Source organism: Capricornis sumatraensis, chromosome X, assembly GCF_032405125.1.
Source record: "Capricornis sumatraensis isolate serow.1 chromosome X, serow.2, whole genome shotgun sequence".
Taxonomy (NCBI): Eukaryota; Metazoa; Chordata; class Mammalia; order Artiodactyla; family Bovidae; genus Capricornis; species Capricornis sumatraensis.
The window spans coordinates 61,668,660-61,694,723 of NC_091092.1; the positions used below are offsets into that span (position 1 = coordinate 61,668,660).

At 45.3% G+C, this 26,064-nt stretch overlaps 1 protein-coding gene across 1 annotated transcript; it reads right to left on the reverse strand.

Annotated features, from left to right (window-relative positions):
• Positions 1–425: 425 nt before the first annotated feature.
• Positions 426–26,064, reverse strand: LOC138071701 (phosphatidylinositol-binding clathrin assembly protein-like). Its single transcript, XM_068963157.1, has 8 exons — positions 25,986–26,064; positions 6,720–6,862; positions 4,846–4,921; positions 2,994–3,096; positions 2,736–2,829; positions 2,512–2,623; positions 1,549–1,655; positions 426–494 (listed from the first exon to the last, which is right to left on the reverse strand). Exons 1-8 carry the CDS (start codon positions 26,062–26,064, stop codon positions 426–428), a joined length of 783 nt encoding a protein of 260 aa, XP_068819258.1.

A 26,064-nucleotide genomic window follows, 5' to 3' on the forward strand; every position in this document is an offset into this window, starting at 1 on the left:
TCTCCCACAGAGTTGAACAGTCTGTTCTTTACATTATACAGAGCAAAGTAAGTCAGAAAGAAAAATACCAATACAGTATATTAATGCATATATATGGAATTTAGATAGATGGTAACGATGACCCTATATGCGAGACAGCAAAAGAGACACAGATGTAAAGAATACCTTGCTATTTTCACCGATCAGTTCTGTCCACTGAAAAAGCATGTTGGAGTTGTTACACTATAAGTCACCATTTAGCACTCAAAGAGGAACGATCTCTTTTGTAAGACCTACAGCTCACAGACCTGTTCCAAAGACACAAGTCTATGTATATATAAGTAGAAATATAAATGTTACTCTCAGGGAAATGAAAATACACATGTAACCATACAGAAAATGATGGCATCTCAGATGATAAACACAGCACAAAGACAAAAAGCCACTTAAAGACAGACAAGAGATGTACTGACCTGAGAAACATATGGAATGTCATTCTGGTCAATTCCAGCTTGCTGAAATCAGAAAAAAAGGGGCAAAAATAAAACATTACAGCAACGAGTGTTAACAAATTAAAGTAAGTGTGAGACCAATTTGTACACTAAAGAGAAAGGACTCCAAGAGCAAGAGTACCTTGCTGGGCTGGTACACACCCAGATCAAGAAAAATGGCAGGCTAAAGTATGTCTTGTGGGGCTTCCCAGGTGGCTTAGAGACGCAGGTTTGATACTTGGGTCAGGAAGATCCCCTGGAGGAGGAAATGGCAACCCACTCCAGTATTCTTGCCTAAGAAATCCTCTGGACAGAGGAGCCTGGTGGGCTACAGTCCACAGGGTTGCAAACAATTGGACACAACTTAGTGACTTAGCAAAAACCACAAAAGAATGCCTTGCACACTTAAGCATAAACTTATATTTGCTCTTAGGGTAAAATTTAAAAAGACCAGCCAGATTTTGAGTCTTTGTTGTTTTGTGACGAGCTTGGCTTCATTTTGGATATCATACAAGTGTGTTCTAACTTTTCAAATACTCAGAATTAGCTACTATGGCAAACCTGTGGCCCACCTCATATGTTTCCTTATCCCACTGGCTTTAGAGCTGTTTCTGGTGGGAAAGTAAGCTTGGTATAAATTATCCTCAAGTCACAAACATAAATCATTGTAAGATCATTTTTGATCACAAGTGCACTGGAGGGTACATTTGAAGTACCTATTCCTAGTTTTTAGTTGTACTGTTTACGAAATAGTTAAAACTACCCATTTCTGTTTATGTGGCAGTGATTGTGGGGTAGAGATATAGTTGTACAGGATACTAAACTAATACAGAATACTATCATGTAAGAATTGAATTGCCAGTCTATGTCTGACGCAGGATACAGCATGCTTGGGGCTGGTGCATGGGGATCACCCACAGAGATGTTATGGGGAGGGAGGTGGGAGGGGGTTTCATGTTTGGGAACACATGTAAGAATTAAAGATTTTAAAATTTAATAAAAAAAAAAGTCAAAAAAAAATAAATAAACTAATACAGAAAATAGCACAAAAGCTGTGGCTAGAAACAGATTTCTGTACCTCTGCAACTTTAAAGAACTGTGCCAATTTGGTCATTCTTTCGAGGAACCTGATGTAAATATCCAAACTTTCCCTGCATTGCTTCTTCCCCATGTCAAAATATTTATCTAAAAATAGAAAAGAAAAAAAAAAGACAAAGTAGCTAATATTTTAGCAATCCCAAGTTTCTTTCCTTTCTGATGATTCTATGTTAATTCTGGATATGATTTTAACTTCTTGAAAACAATTACAGGTTTAATCCAGTAATGGTTTGTTTTAACAAATAACACTGCACATCTAAATATAAACAACAGATTTTTTATACAGGAACTACTGCATGCTGAACACTGGTGCTGGTAATATCTATGGCATTTAATAGTATACACATATAATTTAGTTTAGTTTAATTTCTACAAATTCTAGTCTGGAATCTTTTTGATTAACATCAAGTTCTGATGGTCTCTGACAGACAGGCTGTATTTCCTACCCTTTATAACTCAACAAATGTACCAGGCACTTCCTAAATGTAAGAAATATCTCAAATTGTCAACAATGAAACTGGTTAGGGCTAAATGATGACTGAAATTTCCCAAAAAGTCTAAGAAACATTTGATTGTATATGATCAGAACAATAATTTGTAGGCTGTATCTTAGGAAAGTTAGAATTATACTATTTGACATTAGTTGAGTGGGACTTACTATGTAATGAATAAATACAGCAATCCATGTTAATTTCCCAATAAATTTCCCAGAAGTATCAGTTAGCACTTATATACAAATTGAAAAGTTTTGTGGCTGATTAATTATTTTTAACAAAAAAACCCAATATGATGTCTAGTTATGTAAATATACACGACCTTGTAAGGATTTTCTATTTTGAACCTAAAACACAGATGAATCTAAATTTAGATATAAAAGGTTTTTACAAATAAAGAATTTTTGCTCGTTTAGTTTTTTAAAAGTCATGTCTATTCTTTAGCTTACCTAGCAGATTAAGGATCCCCTCATTATAGGCTACAAAGAGGCGAAGAGAATCCTTAAAGAGGAGCATGAAAGCAGCATGTATTATACCATTAGTTAGTTCATCAGCATTTGCCTGGAAATTAAAGAGGAATCAATTACCACCATGGTTTTTTCCCTCTCCAACCTACAGTCAAACAATGCTGCTTAACAGTATTTTCTTAAAAAAGGATTTATAAAGCTCTTACATTAAAATTCAGAAGAGCGTCAAACTGAATTTGAATAACTGGAAGAGTGTTCAGCAGCTCCTTAGTGTTCATAGTTCTCATCACACCATCTGTCCTATAAAAGATAAAAAAAAGTTCATAACATCAATGCTAATTAAGAGTTTGAGAAGCACTGTGACATCAGCATTTTGAAAAATAGCTGCATTTTTGCCAAACTACATATCAGAACAGATATGTACTGCAGTACTTCTTGCTTAAAAATTAACAATATTTACCTACCCTCTCTTGGTTTTGGTGATGTCTGACTCCATCAGTCTATACGCGAGTGACTTTTCATTCAAGTACTTGCTATATCGTCTAATGAAAGCTGACATAGCATAGCCTAAAAATGAAATACCTTTTATTACTTCCAGTTTAACCAATGTTAACCATTTACAACATATGTCACCAAATGCAAAGATTTATCATTCCACATTCACACATATCCCTCAACAATATCTCTGAAGCATAAAAGCACTGTTTATAATAGTCAGGACATGGAAACAACCTAGATGTCCATCAGCAGATGAATGGATAAGAAAGCTGTGGTATATATACATAATGGAGTATTACTCAGCCATTAAAAAGAATACATTTGAATCAATTCTAATTAGGTGGATGAAACTGGAGCTGATTATACAGAGTGAAGTAAGCCAGAAAGAAAAACACCAATACAGTATACTAACACATATATATATGGAATTTAGAAAGATGGTAATGATAACCCTGTATGTGAGACAGCAAAAGAGACACAGATGTATAGAATGAACTTTTGGACTCTGAGGGAGAGGGAGAGGGTGGGATGATTTGGGAGAATGGCACTGAAACATGTATACTATCATGTAAGAAACAAATCGCCAGTCTATGTTCAATGCAGGATACAGGATGCTTGGGGCTGGTGCACGGGGATGATCCAGAGAGATGATATGGGGTGGGAGGTGGGAGGGGGGTTCAGGAGTGGGAACTCATGTACACCCGTGGTGGATTCATGTCAATGTATGGCAAAACCAATACAGTATTGTAAAGTAAAATAAAGTAAAAATACAAATTAAAACAAAACAAAAAAATAAATAAATAAAATTTCATGTAAAGTTTCAACATTTGGAAAAAAAAAAAACACTAGAATGGCTTTTATTACTCATCAAGTACAGTATTCCTAAAACTTTCTGTTAAAGATTATTTTTTAAATGAATTTATGTTTATTTATTTATTTTTAATTTTAATTGGAGGCTAATTACTTTACAATATTGTGGTGGGTTTTGCCATACATTTACATGAATCAGCCATGGGTGTACATGTGTTCCCCATCCTGACCCTCCCTCCCACCTCACTCCCCATGTCATCCCTCAGGGTCATCCCAGTGCACCAGCCCTTCCTCAAAGTGTTGATATCACCTTTGGATGTGGTGTTGATGGTGACATTCCTGAACCGGAGAAATAACTGAACTTTATTAGTTCCTTTCACATTTTCACAGACACTATTATAAATCCTTAGCATTTTCCTGACACCCCCATCCCCTTGTTACCATTGCTCTGGTCTTCCTTTCACTCAACAAATGACCTTGCCCCTACTTCATAGACAAAATGTAAAGAGAAAGGCCATGACAGAAACTCAGCTGCTCACTATGGGCCTTGATTCATTTATTCAATTTACTTATTCATTCAGCAATTATTCAGTGTTCACTATGATGCTGTAGGATCAATAGTGAACAATAGAGATCCCCCCGCAAAAAAAAAAAAAAAAAAAAAAAAAACCTGCCTACATGGATTTTATACTCCAATGATGATTGATAGAAAAGCAAAAGAAAAGAAAAATACAGAGATGTTTAGTTGCTGAGAAGTGGAAAGAATAAAACTTAGGCAGAGAAGGGATAAAAGGACCATGATTTTGGGGAGACTGAGGCAGGAAAGCCTCACTGAGTAAATACCTGCATATGTGTTGTGTCAATGAATTTAGAAATTTCTTTCCATCATAAAACGTACACCACATCACACCCTTCATCATTCAGAACCATTTTTTAAAACTAAGCATGGTTTCCAGAATATTTCCCTCCTTGCCACAAAGAAATATTTCCATCAAAAAATCATCTTACCTTCTACGACACTTTTATCCAGAAAGTTGTGTAAAGTGAACAAAGAACTTCTCGATGCAAGATGTTGGATAAAACGCTGTCAAACAAGTGTGTCAAATTCTCAAAATTAGTTTTGGTTCACAAATAGAGTTCATTCGTGATTTTGTCTTTGTGAATATATACTTAACATAATTCTATCATACATATCTTCTATCTATTTCAGGGGGCATTGATTAAGGTGAGCACCATCACACCCTGGGATAGCCAACATAAGGATCTGTAGTGCTGCCAAGTCTGTTGACATACCCCCCAAATAAACAAGGGGTTAAACATTAAAGCTAATGTAAATACACACTTTTCACCCACGCCTTTCTATCAGTAATATCTCAGGAATTAGGGACACTGACCCACCATGCAGTCGAAAATTCCCATATAATTCATAGTATATAAAGTGAAAGTCACCCAGTCATGTCCAACTCTTTGTAACCCCATCGACTATATATACAGTGAATGGAATTCTCCAGGCTAGAATACTGGAGTGGGTAGCCTTTCCCTTCTCCAGGAAAGTAAAAGTGAAAGTGAAGTCACTCAGTCGTGTCCGACTCTTTGTGACCCCGTGGACTGTAGCCTACCAGGCTCCTCTGTCCATGGGATTCTCCAGGCAAGAATGCTGGAGTGGGTTGCCATTTCCTTCTCCAGGGGATCTTCCCGACCCGGGTTTCCTGCATAGGAGGCAGACGCTTTAACCTCTGAGCCACCAGGGAAGCCCCTCCCTTCTCCAGGGGATCTTCCCAATTCAGGGATCAAACCCAGGTCTCCCACATTGCAGGCGGATTCTTTACCAGATGAGCCACCAGGGAATAAAACCCACAGTCAGCTATCTGCAGATGCTATACCACTGTAACTGTGATTCCATCCATGCCTGTGAAGTCAACCAAGAATGGATACTGTAGTGCTGTAGTATTTACGATGGAAAAAAGCCACACACAAGAGGACCTGTGCAGCTCAAACCTGGGGTATTCAAGGGTCAGTGGCAATTATAGGATTAATTATTTTCATCATCCATGTTAAATTATTTAACAATTCAATTAATAGAAAAATAAAAAGAATACTGTGGTACATCTCTAGACCCCAATGCCCAGAAATGACAACTGGTAACTTTTGCACATATCTCCTTCAGTTCTATTTTTTGGCAGGAATTTATCATTTATTTATTTGGCTGAGTTAGGTTTTAGTTGCAAAACAATGGATCTTCATTTTGTCAAGCAGGATCTTTTGTTGTGGCGCACCGACTCTCTAGCTGTGGCGCAGGCTCAGTTGGCCCGCGGCATGTGGGATCTTAGTTTCCCAGCCGGGGATCGAACTTTCATCCCCTACACTGCAAGGCAGATTCTTAACGACTGGACCACCAGGGAATTCCCTTCAACTCTATTTTAAAAATAAGAGGCATAAAGCCTTACAAATCAAGTTAATAGTAGCCTTCGTCCCATCCTCAAGTTCAATTTACTTCTCCTACCTGGAAGGAAACATTATCAAAATTTTCATGTGTTATCTTTGAATCCTATTTTATTTATAGTTTCATACATATACCTGTTACAGGGACAAATATTGTGTGAATTTTAAACATTTATAGAAATAATATTGGACTCTAACTATCATTCCCTGGCATACTTCCTCTACTAGCAAAATGGTATACTTTCTTAAATACTGATTGTAAAGAGAAATTCGTAAGTAAAAATGGAAAAATTGGTGTTTTATTATCTACTTCTATGTACTTTCCCCACTTGTCATGAATGGAAGCAAAATGTAGTAAGCCCCTAACACACTGAGCATATTCAGCAGTTGTGTCCCGACAGTCCTTTGTACTAAAAGGAAGGAATATACGCCATGCTCACCTCATTTCCATACACCATGAGGTGATGGACAGTAACCAGGGCTTTGAACACCACCACCCAGCTGCTGCTACCAGTTTTCTCACAAAGAATGTCAGCCAGATGGACAACACTCATATTTGTTCCATTTATGTACTGGATCAGATCTAAATTAGAGACAGTGACAAGCATTAAAACACAGACTGAGAAAAAAAAATTTCAAAACCAAAATTGGTAACTTTACCTGAAATACAGATGCAATCAAATATGAGAGACATGACAAAGAGAATCATCTGAAACATTTTCTTCATTTCCAGTAGTAAAATTTGTGCATGCCCATGCTCAGTTGTTCAGCCGTGTCTGACTCTTTGCAACCCCACAGACTGTAGCCCAACAGGCTCCTCTGTCCATGGGATTCTCCAGGCAAGAATCCTGGAGTGGGTTGCCATTTCCTCTTCCAGGGAGTCTTCCCAACCCAGGGGTCAAACCCATTTCTCCTGCATTGCAGGTGGATTCTTTACCACTGAGTCACCTGGTACTAACATGGTAGGTGACACTGAATGCCTGTTTATCCTATTTGTTCCATAGAGTTAATAAGGATTGTGATTGCATTGACTCTGCTCACCAGTGTCTCCCCAAGACCCAGCACAGTAGCTAGCACATACCAAGTTGGAACAAGTAAGGAAAATACTTATTAAATAAATGGAAAAGACTCAAGAAGGTAAGTAACATGCTCAAGGTCATACAGGTAGTTCAGTGGAAGGGCTGGGATTTGAAATAAGGTTTGTTTGACTTTGAAGATCAAGGTATTAAACATTATGTCATTGAGCCTCGCTCAAGAAAAGTGTCATTCCATGAAGGTTCAGTAAGGAGCTTTGTCTCCCTAAGTCTGACTTTTTGGTTTACACCTTTTAATTTCTTACTGCTTTTTCTTCTTTAGTCCACTTCCCCACAGCCTCATACCTGGTTTATTGCAACACCTTTCTGCTTTCCTGATTCAAGGTTATAACCATTAATTAATTGACTTTTACAGCCCCTCAAAAGATAAGTTTCATTATTTAGTTTTCCTACTGAAGAACATGCAATGATTCCTTGCTGTTTATCAGTTCAAAAATTCTCCTTGCTTTCCAAACCATCTATAAACTATCATTCTAAAACAACTTTATCCATAGCACTTATCTATTACACAGCATCTTCATATGCACAGCAGTAGGACAGGTACTGAGGAGGGGGTTTAACAAATATGCTAGTGAATTAAAGTGACAGACTGACCCTGTAAAGTAAGATTTACTTATTCAACAAACATATATACTCAGCGTGAATGCCTAATATGTGCCAGTTGCTGTGTTATGTTTGTCAGGCTTCCCTGGTGGCTCAGGCAGTAAAGAATCTCCCTGCAATACAGGAGTCATGGGTTTGATTCTTGGTGGGGAAGATCCCCTGGAAAAGGGCATAGGAGCCCACTCCAGTATTCCTGTTTGGAGAATCTCATGGACAGAGGAGCCTGGCAGGTACAGTCCACAGAGTTGCACAGACTTGGACACGACTGAAACAACTTAGCTCACATGTTCATGCCATGTTTAAGGTTATGAAGAACGAGATTCTCTGCTATATTTTTTATCTTTAAGTCTGCTTCATTCCTCTTTCTGTGCAATGTCCTCTACAACCTTTTATTTCTACTTTGGCATGATTTCAGTCTTTGGACTGAATCTTTCAGTTATGCTGGTACTGATTCAAGTGCTCCTGTTTGGTTCCATGCACCCTTCACATTGGTAATTATTGCTTAACCTTCAGGTTTGAAAAGTTAATCTTGGTACATGTTATATCCTAGTGCAGGGCTGGATTATATATACTGTCCCAGAATCTAATATGGGACCTGTTGAGAATAATCTTCAGGAAACTTTATATATATATATATGTATAAAAGAAATTAATCTGCTTAACTGTGGTGAACTGGTAGTTTCTGCAATAAACACCCATTATCATGATGATAAGAAAAAACCTCAGGAGACCAATGCACATTAGGTCAATGAATAGTTTTGAAGCCAAATAGCAAAATCAAGAGTTGATCAAAAGGCTGAATTGGCTACAAAGGTTGCAATAGCAATGGGATTTACATCTATTGCCAACAGCATAGACTGTTTATGAAGCCACTGCTCTGGTGCAGAGTCAGACATGACTGAGCATCCAAACACACACACACACACAAACACACACACACAAACCCATACACCACTGCTCTGGCACAAAGAGTTGGAAATGACTGAACACACACACACACACACCTATACACCACTGCTCTGGCACAAAGTCAGACACGACTGAGCACACACAAACACACCCATGTGCCACTGCTCTGGTGCAGAGTTGGACATGACTGAGCACACACACACACATACTTCACTGCTCCAGTACATAGAGTCAGACATGACTGAGCTGCACACAGGCACAAACCCATACGCTACTGCTCTGGAGCAAAGAGTTGGACACGATTGAGCATGCACACACACAAACACACACATCCATCCGCCAGTGCTCCAGTGCAGAATCAAACATGACTGAGCACACACACACATACACACACACACCCATACGCAACTGCTCTGGCACAGAGTCAGATATGACTGAGCATGCACACACATACACACACACACACACCCCCATATGCCACTGCTCCAAAGCAAACAGTTGGAAAAGATTGAGCACACACACACCCATATGCCACTGCTCCAGTGCAAAGAGTTGGACATGACTGAGCACACACACAAACACACAAATGCACGCCCATATGCCACTGCTCCAGCTCAAAGAGTCAGACAGGACTGAGCATGAACACACACACACAACCATACACCACTGCTCTGGTGCAGTCAGATGTGACTGATCTTACACACACACACACATACACACACACACACATGCACACACGCACAGACCCATATGCCACTGCTCCAGCAAAAAGACTCAGATATGACTGAACATGCACACACACACACACACACACACACATACCTTTATGCCACTGCACTGGTACAGTCGGACATGACTGAGTACACACACGCACACACCCATACACCACTGTTCAACCACAAAGAGTTGGACACTACAGAGCATGCACACACATATGCACACACACACACACACACACACACTCATATGCCACTGCTTCAGTGAAAAGTCGGACACGAAGAGCTTGCACACATACACACACACACACCCATATGCCACTGCTCTGGTACAGAGTCAGATATGACTTAGCATGCATGCGCATACACACACACACACCCATATGCCACTGCTCCAATGCAAAGAGAGGGGCATGATTGAACCCCACCCCCCCCGCATCCCACACACACCTATATGCCAATGCTCCGGTGCAAAAAGTTGGACACAACTGAGCACAAAACACACAGACACACACACCCATATGCCACTGCTTTAGTGCAAAGAGTCAGACATGACTGAGCATGCACACATGCACACACACACAACCAAATGCCACTGCTCCAGTACAGTCAGATATGACATGCATGCATGTGCATACACACACACACACCCATATGCCACTGCTCCAATGCAAAGAGTGGGACACGATTGACCACACACACACACACACACACACCCACACCCACACCCACACACCCCTATATGCCACTGCTCTGGTGCAAAAAGTTGGATACAACTGAGTGCAAACAAACAGACACACACACCCATATGCCACTGCTTCAGTGCAAAGAGTCAGACATCACTGAGCATGCACACATGCACACACACACAACCAAATGCCACTGCTCCAGTATAGAGTCAGATATGACTTAGCATGCGTGTGCACACACACACAAACCCCTATATGCCACTGCTCCAATGCAAATAGTTGGACAAGATTGAGCACACAGACACATACATCATAAGCCACTGCTCCAGTGCCAAGAGTTGGACACGACTGAGCACACACACACACGCACACCTTCATATGCCACTGCTCCAGTGCAAAGAGTTGGACAAAACTGAGCATGCACACACACACACATACACACCCATATGTCACTGCTCCAGTGCAAAGAGTCAGACACGACTGAGCATGCACACACACACACACACACACACACAGATACCCCCATATGACACTGCTCTGGTACAGAGTCAGACACGATTGAGCGCACACACTCTCTCACACACACACACAGAGCCATCCACCACTGCTCCAGTGTAGAATCAGACATGACCGAGCACACACATACTCATACACCCATACACCACTGCTCAGGTGCAAATAGTCAGAAACAACTGAGTTTGCATAGAGACACACAAACACACACAGCCATATGCAATTGCTCTGGCACAAAGAATCAGACACGACTCTGCATGTGCACACACACCCATAAGCCACTGCTCCAGTGCAAAGAGTAGGACAAGACTGAGTTCGCACAGAGACACAGAAACACACACACAGCCATATGCCACTGCTCCAGCACAAAGAGTGCAACATGACTCTGCACATTCACACACACCCACACCCCCATATGCCACTGCTCAGTGCAAAGAGTCAGAAATGACAGAGCACACACACATACACACAGCCATCTGCCACTGCTCCAGTGCAGAAAGAGTCGGACATGAATGAGCACACACACACAGAAACGCAGCCATCCACCACTGCTCCGGCGGAAAAAGTCTGACATGACTGAGCACATAGACACACAAACACACACCCATCCGCCCCAGCTCCAGTGCAAAGAGTTGGACATGACTGAGCACCCACACATACACACACACACACACCCCCATATGCCACTGCTCCAGTGCAAAGAGTTGGAGATGACTGAGCACACACACGCACACACCCATATGCCACTGCTCCAGTGCAAAGAGTTGGAGATGACTGAGCACACACACACACAAACACAAAAATGCACACACCCATATGCCACTGCTCCAGCACAAATAATTGGACATGACTGAGCATGTCCACACACACATGCACAGACCCATATGCCACTTCTCCAGCTAAAAGAGTCAGACACGACTGAACACGCACACACACACACCCATCCACCCATGTCACTGCGCTGGTGCAGTCGGACATGACCAAGAACACACACGCACACACCAATATGCCACTGTTCCACCACAAAGAGTCAGACACTACAGAGCATGTGTGCACATGTGCACACACACACACAAACTTATATGCCCCTGCTCTGGTGCAAAAAGTTGGACACAACTGAGTGTGTGCACACACACACATGCACACACACACACACACACCCATATGCCACTGCTTCAGTGCAAAGAGCTGGACACGACTGAACATTCACACATATGGACACAACTGAGCATTCACATACACACACACACACACACACACTCATATGCCACTGCTCCAGCACAAAGAGTTGGACAGGACTGAGTGCACACACATACACGCACACACACACACACACACACAGAGCCATCCACCACTGCTCTGGTGCAGAGTCAGACATGACTGAGCACACACACACTCATACACCCATACAGCACTGCTCAGGTGCAAATAGTCAGAAACAACTGAGTTCGCATAGAGACACACAAACACACACACAGCCATACGTGACTGCTCCAGCACAAAGAATCAGACACGACTCTGCACATGTACACACACCCACACACCCATACACCACTGCTCCAGTGCAAAGAGTCAGACATGACTGAAAACACACACACACACACAGCCATCTGCCACTGCTCCAGCACAAAGAGTAGGACAAGACTGAGTTCGCACAGAGACACAGAAACACACACATGGCCATATGCCACTGCTCTGGCACAAAGAGTCCGACATGACTCTGCACATTCACACACACCCACACCCCCATGTGCCACTGCTCAGTGCAAAGAGTCGGACATGACAGAGCACACACACACACACACACACACCTATATGCCTCTGCTCTGGTACAAAAAGTTGGACACAACTGAGCGCACACACACACACCCATATACCACTGCTTCAGTGCAAAGAGTCAGACACGATTGAGAATGCACACATATATACACACACATACATCCATATGCCACTGCTCTGGTACAGAGTTATATATGACTTAGCATGCATGTGCATACACACACACAGCCCCATATGCCACTGCTCCAATGCAATGAGTTGGACACGATTGAGCACACACACACACACACCAATATGCCACTGCTTTGGTGCAGAGTTGGACACGATTGAGCACACTCACACACACACACACACACACAGAGCCATCCACCACTGTTCCAGTGCAAAGAGTCAGACACGACTGAGCATGCACACACACACACATACCCAACACTACTGCACAGGCCATAGAGTCGGACATAACTGAGCTCACACACAGACACCCCCATACGCCACTGCTCTGGTCCAAAGAGTCGGACAGGACTGAGCACACACACACACACATGCACATACACCCATATGCCACTCTTCCACCACAAAGAGTCGGACACAACTGAGCGCACGTGCACACACACACTCACAGACACACCCAGACACACACATATGCCACTGCTCTGGTGCAGAGTCGGACACCACTGAGCACACACATTCACCCCCATATACCACTGCTCAGGCGCAAAGACTAGGACACGACTGAGTTTGCACACAGACACACACACACACATGCACACCCCCATCTGCCACTGCTCCTGCACAAAGAATTGGACATAACTGAGCACACGCACACACATGCATGCACACACACACACAAACACACACCCACCCATATGCCACTGCTCTGGCACCAAGTGTCAGATATGACTGAGCACACACACACACACACACATGCACACACCCATATGCCACTGCCTGGTGCAGAGTCGGACACAACCGAGCACACACACACACAGCCATATGCCACTGCTCCACCACAAAGAGTCGGACACTACTGAGGACACACACACACACACATGCCACTGCTCCAGCACAAAGAGCCAGACACAACTGAGCACGCACGCACACACACACGCACACACACCCGTATGCCGCTGCTCCAGGACAAAAAGTCAGACAGGACTGAGCATGCACACACACAAATGCACAAACCCACACCAATACGCCACTGCTCTGGTACAAAAAGTGGGACATGCCTGAGCGCACACACACACAACACACACACACAGCCATCCGCCACTACTCTGGTGCAGAGTTGGACAGCACTGAGCACACACACACACATACATTCATCTACCACTGCTCTGGCACAGAGTCAAGATATGACTGACAGAGTCAGATATGACTGAGCGCACACACACATGCACACGCACCCTAACCCTAACCCTAACCCACACACCCATATGCCACTGCTCCAGCACAAAGAGTTGGACATGATTGACCATGCACTTGCACACACACACACACACACACACATGCATATACCCTTAAGCCACTGCTCAAACGCAGAGTTGGACACGACTGAGCATGAACAAACACACAAACAGCCATCCGCCACTGCTCCAGTGCAAAGAGTCAGACATCACTGATCACACACACACACCCCCATGTGCCACTGCTCCAGCACAAATAATTGGACATGACTGAGCATGTCCACACACACACACACACGCCACTATTCCACCACAGAGTCAGACACTACTGAGTGTGTAGACACACACACACACACACCCATATGCCACTGCTCCAGTGTAAAGAGTTGGACATGACAGAGTGCAACACACACACAGACACTCACACAAACACACCCATATGCCACTGTTCCAACACAAAGGGTTGGACACTACAGAGCATGCATGTGTGTGTGCGCACACACACACACACACACACGCACGCACCTATATGCCACTGCTCTGGTGCAAGAAGTTGGACACAACTGAGTGCACACACACACACCCCCATATGCCACTGCTTCATTGCAAAGAATCAAACGCGACTGAGCATGCACACATACACACATGCCGGGAGCCAGCGTGAGGAACTCCGCCCATGGCAAGGTCATGAGGAAGGAGCCTTGGCATACGCAAAGGCGTGATCAAGCCTCAGGAAACCCCCTGTTCCCGAGCATCTAACCCCAAAACCAGAGTCTGTTTTATGCTCTCACCTACACCTCTGACTTTACGGGGGACTCTCCCCCATAACCGTTTCTCTCGGAGAAGGAGTAAATGTGCAGCTCCAAGGCAATAAAAATTTCTGAGCATGACAAGAGTGTTTCAGCTTACGGACTGCTCTGAAGGTTATCTAGCCTGCCTGTATAGGTTCGTCCGGCCACATGTGATTGTTTACAGCCTCCAAATCTGAGAGGCACGAGATGTTTTAGACTTACTAAAGGCAAATTCTTTTGGAGAGTTAGAAATTATTAGTATAGTGGGTTGGTTAGGAATAATATTGGTGAAGGGTTCTTCATTTGTTGTGTCAACAACTGCTGCTAATTCCCTACTCTGGGTGGGACAAGGGTGTCTCAGGTCAAACCTCTCTGCTGACAGACTAGCTTGTGTGACAGGATTATCCATACTGCTGCACATGATTGTTTACTACCTCTTAACCATAAACAGCACAGAGAGTTTTGGAGTATTTTGAGAGTCTTAATTAGCATAGGGCTTTTTCTTCTTGTTGAGTCAATGATTGCCGCCAGGCCTCCATATCCTTAGGCACCTGGGAATATATTAATCAATGTATTTGGAATATAGCAAAGGAAATATAGTAGTTTGATGTTAGCAATACTAGACTTTTTGAGTTAATGGATTTTCTCTTTTGTAATAGATCACTGTACTTTGTTATAAATCACTGTGTCCTTGCTATGTAAAAATGTAACTTTATCATATCTTAAGACTAAATAGATCTTAAGGGGAGCATTGGTGAAAGGATTTTCACTTGTTGGGCTGATGTTTGCTGCTAAATCTCCATGTTCCCTACCCTTATAATGAATATAACTAGCATATAGGAGAAATAAGTATTAACCTTTAAGCATATAGGAAAAATAAGTATTAATCTTTAAGATTAATCATGTTAACCTTCGGTTAAATAAATTCCTTTCTTGATTGTAACTCACTACACCCTCACCCTATAGGAATGTAACTTTACTTGGAGGGTGGTGCCTGGTTTAAGAAAAAACCCCCTTGGAAGAAATAAGTTTTTTGGTTATCAGAAAGAAAGGATCATAAAATGTCAGCAGGTCTCACTCATGGCCAGAAGATGATGTAATATCCCTAAGACCTTTTTTTATACATTTATGTGAAGCACCTGATTTTGATAAAGGTCAGGACTGCTGACTCCCACGTGACTCTGTATTCATCCCTATGTGTAACAAAAGGTATATAAGCAAACCCCAAAATAAAGAAATCACATCAGTTTCTGGAAAGACTGATTCCCCCATGTTGCTTCTTTCTTGCTCCCGTTTTTCTGGCTGAATTCCCATGTGGAGCATGGATGCTATTCCACGTAATCCAAGTTATTCAGCCTCTTTTTCTCCACTAATCTTCCTACTACACTATCCATTTCTAATCTTTCTATATCTGTGATTAAATATGTATTTTTCCAAGGACGCCAACTCCGTCCCCACCTTTGAATCACCCTGGATCCACCAGGGCTGGACCCCGGCATACACACACACAAACACCCATAGGCCACTGCTTTGGTACAGAGTCAGACACGATTGAGAGTGCACACACACACACACACACAGCTGTCCACCACTGCTCCAGCGCAAAAAGTCTGACACGACTGAGCACGTACACACACACACACACACAGTCATCTGCCACTGTTCCAGCGCAGAGTCGAACATGACTAAACACACACACACACACACACCCATCTGCCACTGCTCCAGTGCAGAGTCGAACATGACTAAACACACACACACACACAGCCATCCGCTATTGCTCTGGCACAAAATGTCTGACACGACTCATCACCATCACATACCCACACACACACACACACACACACAATCTACCACTGCTCCAGTGCAAAGAGTCGGACATGAATGAGTATACACACACACAGGCACAAACCCATATGCCACTGCTCCAGTGCAAAGAGTTGGACACAACTGAGCCCACACACACACACGCACGCACACACACCCATAAACCACTGCTCCAACGCAAAGAGTTGGACACGACTGAGCACACACACACAGAAACACACAAATGCACACACCCATATGCGACTGCTCCAGCTCAAAGAGTCAGACAAGACTGAGCATGAACACACACATACAACCATACACCACTGCTCTGGTGCAGAGTCAGACGTGACTTATCTCACACACACACACACACACACACATGCACAGACCCATATGCCACTGCTCTGGCTAAAAGAGTCAGACACGGCTGAACATGCACACACACACACACACCCCCATATGCCACCAAGCTGGTGTAGTTGGACATGACTGAGCACACACACGCACACGCCCATATGCCACTGTTCCAACACAAAGGGTTGGACACTACGGAGCATGAGTGTGTGTGCGCGCCAACACACACACACACACGCACCTATATGCCACTGCTCTGGTGCAAGAAGTTGGACACAACTGAGTGCACACACACACACACCCATATGCCACTGCTTCATTGCAAAAAATCAGATGCGACTGAGCATGCACACATACACACACACACCCATATGCCACTGCTCTGGTACAGAGTCAGACACGATTGAGCATGCACACACACACACACACACACACACACACACAACCATCCACCACTGTTCCGGTGCAATGTCAGACATGACTGAGCACACAGCACACACACACACATACACCCATACACCACTGCTCAGGTGCCGGGAGCCAGCGTGAGGAACTCTGCCCGAGGCAAAGGTCATGAGGAAGGAGGCTCAGCAAATGCAAAGGCGGGATCGAGCCTCAGGAGACCCCCTGTTCTCGAGTATCTACCCCCAAAACCAGAGTCTGCCTACTTTACTGCTTTATGCTCTCACCTACACCTCTGACTTTATGGGGGGCTGTCTCCCACCACCTCTCTCAGAGAAGGAGTTAACTTACAGCTCCAGTTAATAAAAATTCCTGGGCATGACAAGAGTGTTTCAACTTACAAACTCCTCTGAAAGTTCTGTAGCCTGCCTGACAGGTTTGTCCGGCCACATGTGATTGTTCACAGCCTCCCAACCATGAGAGGCACAAGATGCTTTAAACTTTCTAAATACAGACTTTTTTGAGAAGTTAGAAAATTATTAGTATAGTATTAGTGGTGAAGGGTTTTCATTTGTTGGGCCAATATTTGCTGCCAAGTCTCCATATTCCCTGCCCTTATACACATAAATGAATATAACTAGCATATAGGAGAAATAGGTATTAACCTTTGATATTAATCATGTTAAACTTTAGGCTAACTAAATTCCTTTCTTAACTGTAACCCACTGCACCTTCACCCTATAGGAATGCAACTTTATCTGGTGTCTAGTTTAAGAACAATCACCTCTGGAAAAAATAAGTTTTCTGGTTGACTGACCATTATCAGAAAGAAAGGGCCATAAAATGTTAGCAGGCCCCCTGGCCAGAAGATGATGTAAAGCCACCTAAGACCTTTGTATACATTTATATGCAGCACCTGATTTTGATAAAGGTCAGGTCTGCTGACCCTGCGTGACTTTGTATTCTATGTCTATGTATAACAAAAAGTATATAAGCAAACCTGGAAAATAAAGAAAACGGATCATTTCCTGGAAAGACTGGTCTCCTTATGTCATTCTTTCTCTCATTTTCTGGCTGAATTCCCATCTGGAGCGTGGATGCCCACCAAGCCTGCTAATTATGCCTGGGCTTCTAAGATCTGACAGGGGAGGTCTTAGTGTCTCCTCTCCTTTAGGAGAACGGAAAGACACCTGTGGCCTACGTAGGTGGTGCAAACCTCTTGTCTCGAGGTTTTACTGGTATTCCACATAGACCAAGTTATTTAGCCCCTTTTCTCCACTGATTTTTCCCACTGAGCTATCCTTATTAAGTCTCTCTTTATGTCTTTCAGTTCGGTTCAGTCGCTCAGTCGTGTCTGACTCTTTGCGACCCCATGAATCACAGCACGCCAGGCCTCCCTGTCCATCACCAACTCCCGGAGTTCACTCAGGTTCATGTCCATCGAGTCGGTGATGCCATCCAGCCATCTCATCCTCTGTCGTCCCCTTCTCCTCCTGCCCTCAATCCCTCCCAGCATCAAAGTCTTTTCCAATGAGTCAACACTTCACATGAGGTGGCCAAAGTACTGCAGTTTCAGCTTTAGCATCATTCCTTCCAAAGAAATCCCAGGGCAGATCTCCTTAATTAAGCTATTGCTTCCTGATCTCTGACTCCGTCCCCGCTTCGAATTCCCTGGATCCACCAGGGCGGGACCCTGGCACTCAGGTGCAAATAGTCAGAAACGACTGAGTTTGCACTCAGACACACAAACACACACAGCCATACGCCACTGCTCCAGCACAAAGAGTCGGAGACAACTCTGCACGTACACACACACCCACACCCTCATATGCCAATGCTTGGTGCAAAGAGTCAGACATGATGGAGCACACACACACACAGCCATCCGCCACTGCTCCAGCATAAAAAGTCTGACACGACTGAGCACGTACACACTCACACACACCCATCCGCCACTGCTCCAGCGCAGAGTCAAACATGACTGAGCATACACACACACACACACACACACACACACACACACACACACACACACACAGAGCCATCCGCTATTGCTCTGGCACAAAATGTCTGACACGACTGAGCACGTACACACACACACAAACACACACACATCTGCCACTGCTCCAGTGCAAAGAGTTGGACATGAATGAGCATACACATACACACGCACAAACCCATAAGCCACTGCTCCAGGGCAAAGAGTTGGACACAACTGAGCCCACACACACACACACACACACGCACACAACCATAAACCACTGCTCCAATGCAAAGAGTTGGACACGACTGAGCACACACACACACAAACACACAAATGCACACACCCATATGTGACTGCTCCAGCTCAAAGAGTCAGACAAGACTGAGCATGAACACACACATACAACCATACACCACTGCTCTGATGCAGAGTCAGACGTGACTTACCTCACACACACACACACACACACACACACACACACACAGCCATCCACCACTGCTTCGGTGCAGAGTCAGACATGAATGAGCACACACACACACACACACCCATTCACCACTGCTCAGGTGCAAATAGTCAGAAATGAAGGAGTTCGCACACAGACACAAAAACACACACAGCCATACACCACTGCTCCGGCACAAAGAGGTGGAGACGACTCTGCACGTATACACACACCCACACCCCCATATGCCAATGCTCAGTGCAAGGAGTTGGACATGACTGAGCACACACACATACACACACAGCCATCTGCTACTGCTCTGCCACAAAATGTCTGACACGGCTGAGCATGTACACACACAAACACACACACACACACACACACAGAGCCATCCGCTATTGCTCTGGCACAAAATGTCTGACACGACTGAGCACGTACACACACACACAAACACACACACATCTGCCACTGCTCCAGTGCAAAGAGTCGGACATGAATGAGCATACACATACACACGTACAAACCCATATGCCACTGCTCCAGTGCAAAGAGTTGGACACAACTGAGCCCACACACACACACACACGCACACAACCATAAACCACTGCTTCAATGCAAAGAGTTGGACACGACTGAGCACACACACACACAAACACACATATGCACACACCCATATGTGACTGCTCCAGCTCAAAAGAGTCAGACAAGACTGAGCATGAACACACACATACAACCATACACCACTGCTCTGGTGCAGAGTCAGACGTGACTTACCTCACACACACACACACACACACACACACACAGAGCCATCGACCACTGCTTCAGTGCAGAGTCAGACATGAATGAGCACACACACACACATACACCCATTCACCACTGCTCAGGTGCAAATAGTCAGAAATGAAGGAGTTTGCACACAGACACACAAACACACACAGCCATACACCACTGCTCCAGCACAAAGAGGCAGAGACGACTCTGTACGTATACACACACCCACACCCCCATATGTCAATGCTCAGTGCAAGGAGTCAGACATGACTGAGCACACACACATACACACACAGCCATCTACTACTGCTCTGGCACAAAATGTCTGACACGACTGAGCATGTACACACACACACACACACACACACACACACACATCTGCCACTGCTCCAGTGCAAAGAGTAGACATGAATGAGCACACACACATACACACACAGCCATCTACTACTGCTCTGGCACAAAATGTCTGACACAACTGAGCATGTACACACACACACACACACACACACACACACATCTGCCACTGCTCCAGTGCAAAGAGTAGACATGAATGAGTATATACACACACATGCACATACCCATATGCCACAGCTCCAATGCAAAGAGTTGGACATGATTGAGCCCCACCCCGCACACACACCACCATAAACCACTGCTCCAGTGCAAAGAGTTGGACACAACTGAGCACACACACACACACACAAACACACAAATGCACACACCCATATGCGACTGCTCCAGCTCAAAGAGTCAGACAAGACTGAGCATGAACACACACACATGACCATACACCACTGCTCTGGTGCAGAGTCAGATGTGCCTCTTCTAACACACACACACACACACACACACACACACACACACACACGCACAGACCCATATGCCACTGCTCCAGCGAAAAGAGTCAGACACGACTGAACATGCACACACACACACATACACACCCATATGCCATTGCTCCAGTGCAAAGAGTTGGACACGACTGAGCATGCACACATACACACACACACACACACACACACACACACACACACAGCCATCCACCACTGCTCCTGTACAGATTCAGACATGACTGAGCACACACACACACATACACCCGATCACCATTGCTCAGGTGCAAATAGTCAGAAATGACTGTGTTCGCACACAGACACACACACACACACAGCCATTCGCTACTGCTCTGGCACAAAATGTCTGACACGACTGAGCACGTATACACACACACACACACACACATCTGCCACTGCTCCAGTTCAAAGAGTCAGACATGAATGAGTATATACACACACACGCACATACCCCTATGCCACTGCTCCAGTGCAAAGACTTGGACACGACTGAGCACACACACACACAAACACACAAATGCACACGCATATGCCACTGCTCCAGCTCAAAGAGTCAGACAAGACTGAGCATGAACACACAACCATACACCACTGCTCTGGTGCAGAGTCAGAAGTGACGTATCTCACACACACACACACACAAAAACACACATGCACAGACTCATATGCCACTGCTCTGGCAAAAAGACTCAGACACAACTGAACAGGCACACACACACACACCCACCCATATGCCATCAGGCTGGTGCAGTCGGACATGACTGAGCACACACACGCACACACCTACATGCCACTGCTCCGGTGCTAAAAGTTGGACACACCTGAGTGCACACACACACACACACACACCCATATGCCACTGCTTCAGTGCAAAGAATCAGACACGACTGAGCAGGCACACGTACACACACACACCCATATGTCACCGCTCTGCTACAGAGTCAGATATGACTGAGCATGCACGTGCATACACACACACACCCCCATATGCCACTGCTCCAATGCAAAGTGTTGGACACGATTGAGCACACACACCCATATGCCACTGCTTTGGTGCAGAGTCGGACACAACTGAGCACACTCACACACATGCACACACGGAGCACAGCCATCTGCCACTGCTCCAGTGGAAAGAGTCAGACACGACTGAGCATGCACACACACATATCCAACACCACTGCTCAGTCCATAGAGTCAGACACAACTGAGCTCACATACACACACACCCATACTCCACTGCTCTGATTGATGCAAAGAGTCAGACAGGACTGAACACACACGCACACGCACACGCACACACCCATACGCCACTGTTTCACCACAGAGTTGGACACAGCTGAGTGTGCGCATGCACACACACACACAGACACACCCAGATTCCACTGCTCCAGTGCAAAGATTAGGACAGGACTGAGTTCACACACAGACACACACACACACGCACACCCCCATCTTCCACTGCTCTGGCACAAGAGTCAGACATAACTGAGCATGCGCGCACACACACACACACACACACGCACACACACCCATATGCCACTGCTCTGGCACCAAGTGTCAGACATGATTGACCACACACACACACCCACACCCACCCAATGCCACTGCTCTGGTGGAGAGTCAGACATGACAGCACACACACATACACATGCACCCACCCATATGCCACTGCTCGAGCGCAGAGTTGGACAGTACTGAGCATAAACACAGAGGCACACTCACACGCACACTCACATACACCACTGCTCAGGCACAGAGTCGGACACTACTGGTCACACACATACACACACACACACCTACACACCCCTATCCACTGCTCTGGTGAAAAGGGTCAATCACGATTGAACATGCATACATACACACACACACACACACACACCCATATGCCCCTGCACTGGCACAGTTGGACATGACCAAACACACACACACATACACATGCATATGCCACTGTTCCACCACAAAGAGGCAGACACTACAGAGCGCATACACACACACACACACACACACACACACACACACACCCTTATATGCCACTGCTCTGGTGCAAAGAGTTGGACAGCACTGAGCACACACACTCACACACCCATATGCCACTGCTCTGGTGCAAAGAGTTGGACAGGACTGACCACACACACACATGCACACACCCATATGTCACTGCTCTGGTACACAGTCAGACATGATTGACCACACACACACACACACACCCATACAGCCATCCACCACTGTTCCAGTGCAGTGTCAAACATGACTGAGCACACACACACATACACCCATACACCACTACTCAGGTGCAAATAGTCAGAAATGTCTGAGTTTGCATTCAGACACACAAACACACACACAGCCATATGCCACTGCTCCAGCACAAAGAGTCGGAGATGACTCTGCACATACACACACACCCGCACCCTCATATGCCAATGCTCAGTGCAAAGAGTCAGACATGACTGAGCACGTACACACACACACACACCCATCCGCCACTGCTCCAGTGCAGAGTTGAACATGACTGAGCACGTACAAACACACACACACACCTGCCACTGCTCCAGTGCAAAGAGTTGGACATGAATGAGTACACACACACACATGCACAAACCCATATGCCACTGCTCCAGTGCAAAGAGTTGGACACAACTGAGCCCACACACACACACACACACACACACACCCATAAACCACTGCTCCAATGCAAAGAGTTGGACACGACTGAGCACACACACACACAAACACACAAATGCACACACCCATATGCGACTGCTCCAGCTCAAAGAGTCAGACAAGACTGAGCATGAACACACACACACAACCATACACCACTGGTCCGGCGCAGAGTCAGACGTGACTTATCTCTCTCACACAAACACACACACACACATGCACAGACCTATATGCTACTGCTCTGGCTGAAAGTGTCAGACACGACTGAACACGTACACACACACACACACATACCCATATGCCACTGCTTCAGTGCAAAGAATCAGACACGACTGAGCAGGCACACATACACACACACACACCCATATGCCACTGCTCTGGTTCAGAGTCAGATATGACTTAGCATGCTAGCGCATACACACACACACACACCCATATGCCATTGCTCCAATGCAAAGAGTTGGACACGATTGAGCACACTCACACACACACCCATATGCCACTGCTTCAGTGCAAAGAGTCGGACAGAACTGAGCATGCTCACATACACACACACACCCATATGCCACTGCTCTGGTACAGAGTCAGATATGACTTAGCATGCATGCGCATACACACACACCCCCCCATATGCCACTGCTCCAATGCAAAGTGTTGGACACGATTGTGCACACATGCCCATACGCCACTGCTTTGGTGCAGAGTCGGACACGACTGAGCACACTCACACACACACACACGGACGCACAGCCATCTGCCACTGCTCCAGTGGAAAGAGTCAGACACGACTGAGCATGCACACACACATACCCAACACCACTGCTCAGTCCATAGAGTCAGACACAACTGAGCTCACATACACACACACCCATACTCCACTGCTCTGATTGATGCAAAGAGTCGGACAGGACTGAACACACACACACACGCACACGCACACACACATACACCACTGTTTCACCACAAAGAGTTGGACACAGCTGAGTGTGCGCATGCACACACACACACACAGACACACCCAGATTCCACTGCTCCAGTGCAAAGATTAGGACATGACTGAGTTCGCACACAGACACACACACACACGCACACCCCCATCTTCCACTGCTCTAGCACAAGAGTCAGACATAACTGAGCATGCGCGCGCACACACACATACACGCACACACACCCATATGCCACTGCTCTGGCACCAAGTGTCAGACATGGTTGACCACACACATACACACACACCCAATGCCACTGCTCTGGTGGAGAGTCAGACATGACAGCACACACACATACACATGCACCCACCCATATGCCACTGCTCCAGTGCAGAGTTGGACAGTACTGAGCATAAACACAGAGGCACACTCACACGCACACTCACATACACCACTGCTCAGGCACAGAGTTGGATACTACTGATCACACCCACACACACACACACACCCATATGCCCCTGCGCTGGCACAGCTGGACATGACCAAACACACACACATACACACCCATATGCCACTGTTCCACCACAAAGAGGCAGACACTACAGAGTGCATACACACACACACACACACACACACCCTTATATGCCACTGCTCTGGCACAAAGAGTCGGACATGACTGAGCATGCACACACACACAGACCCCCATACTTTCTCCACAGGGAGTCTCTGGGCAACAGATAACTTCAAGAATGAGACCCCTCTCAGAAAACCAAGTTGTTACTCCACTGCCTATTATGTCCCAAGCTTCAGGCAGAAAGTGTAAAGAGTTCAACGTTTGGGGTTAGAGACCATAGGTTGGGTTCCAGGCTCAATCAAAGGCACTGGAGTGCGAACGCACCCTCCCCCACGCCCATGGCCTCCCGGCGGGGCGGGGGGAGGAGTTGGGGTGGGAGGGGGCTGGGGTTGTGGCAGGGCCTGCAAGGCCATGGAGCGTACTCACCTGCCAGGTGTTTCGGCTCGGGTTCGGTGGGCTCGTTGGTGGTCGCCCCGAGGGCAGCCTTGGACGCAGACAACCCCAT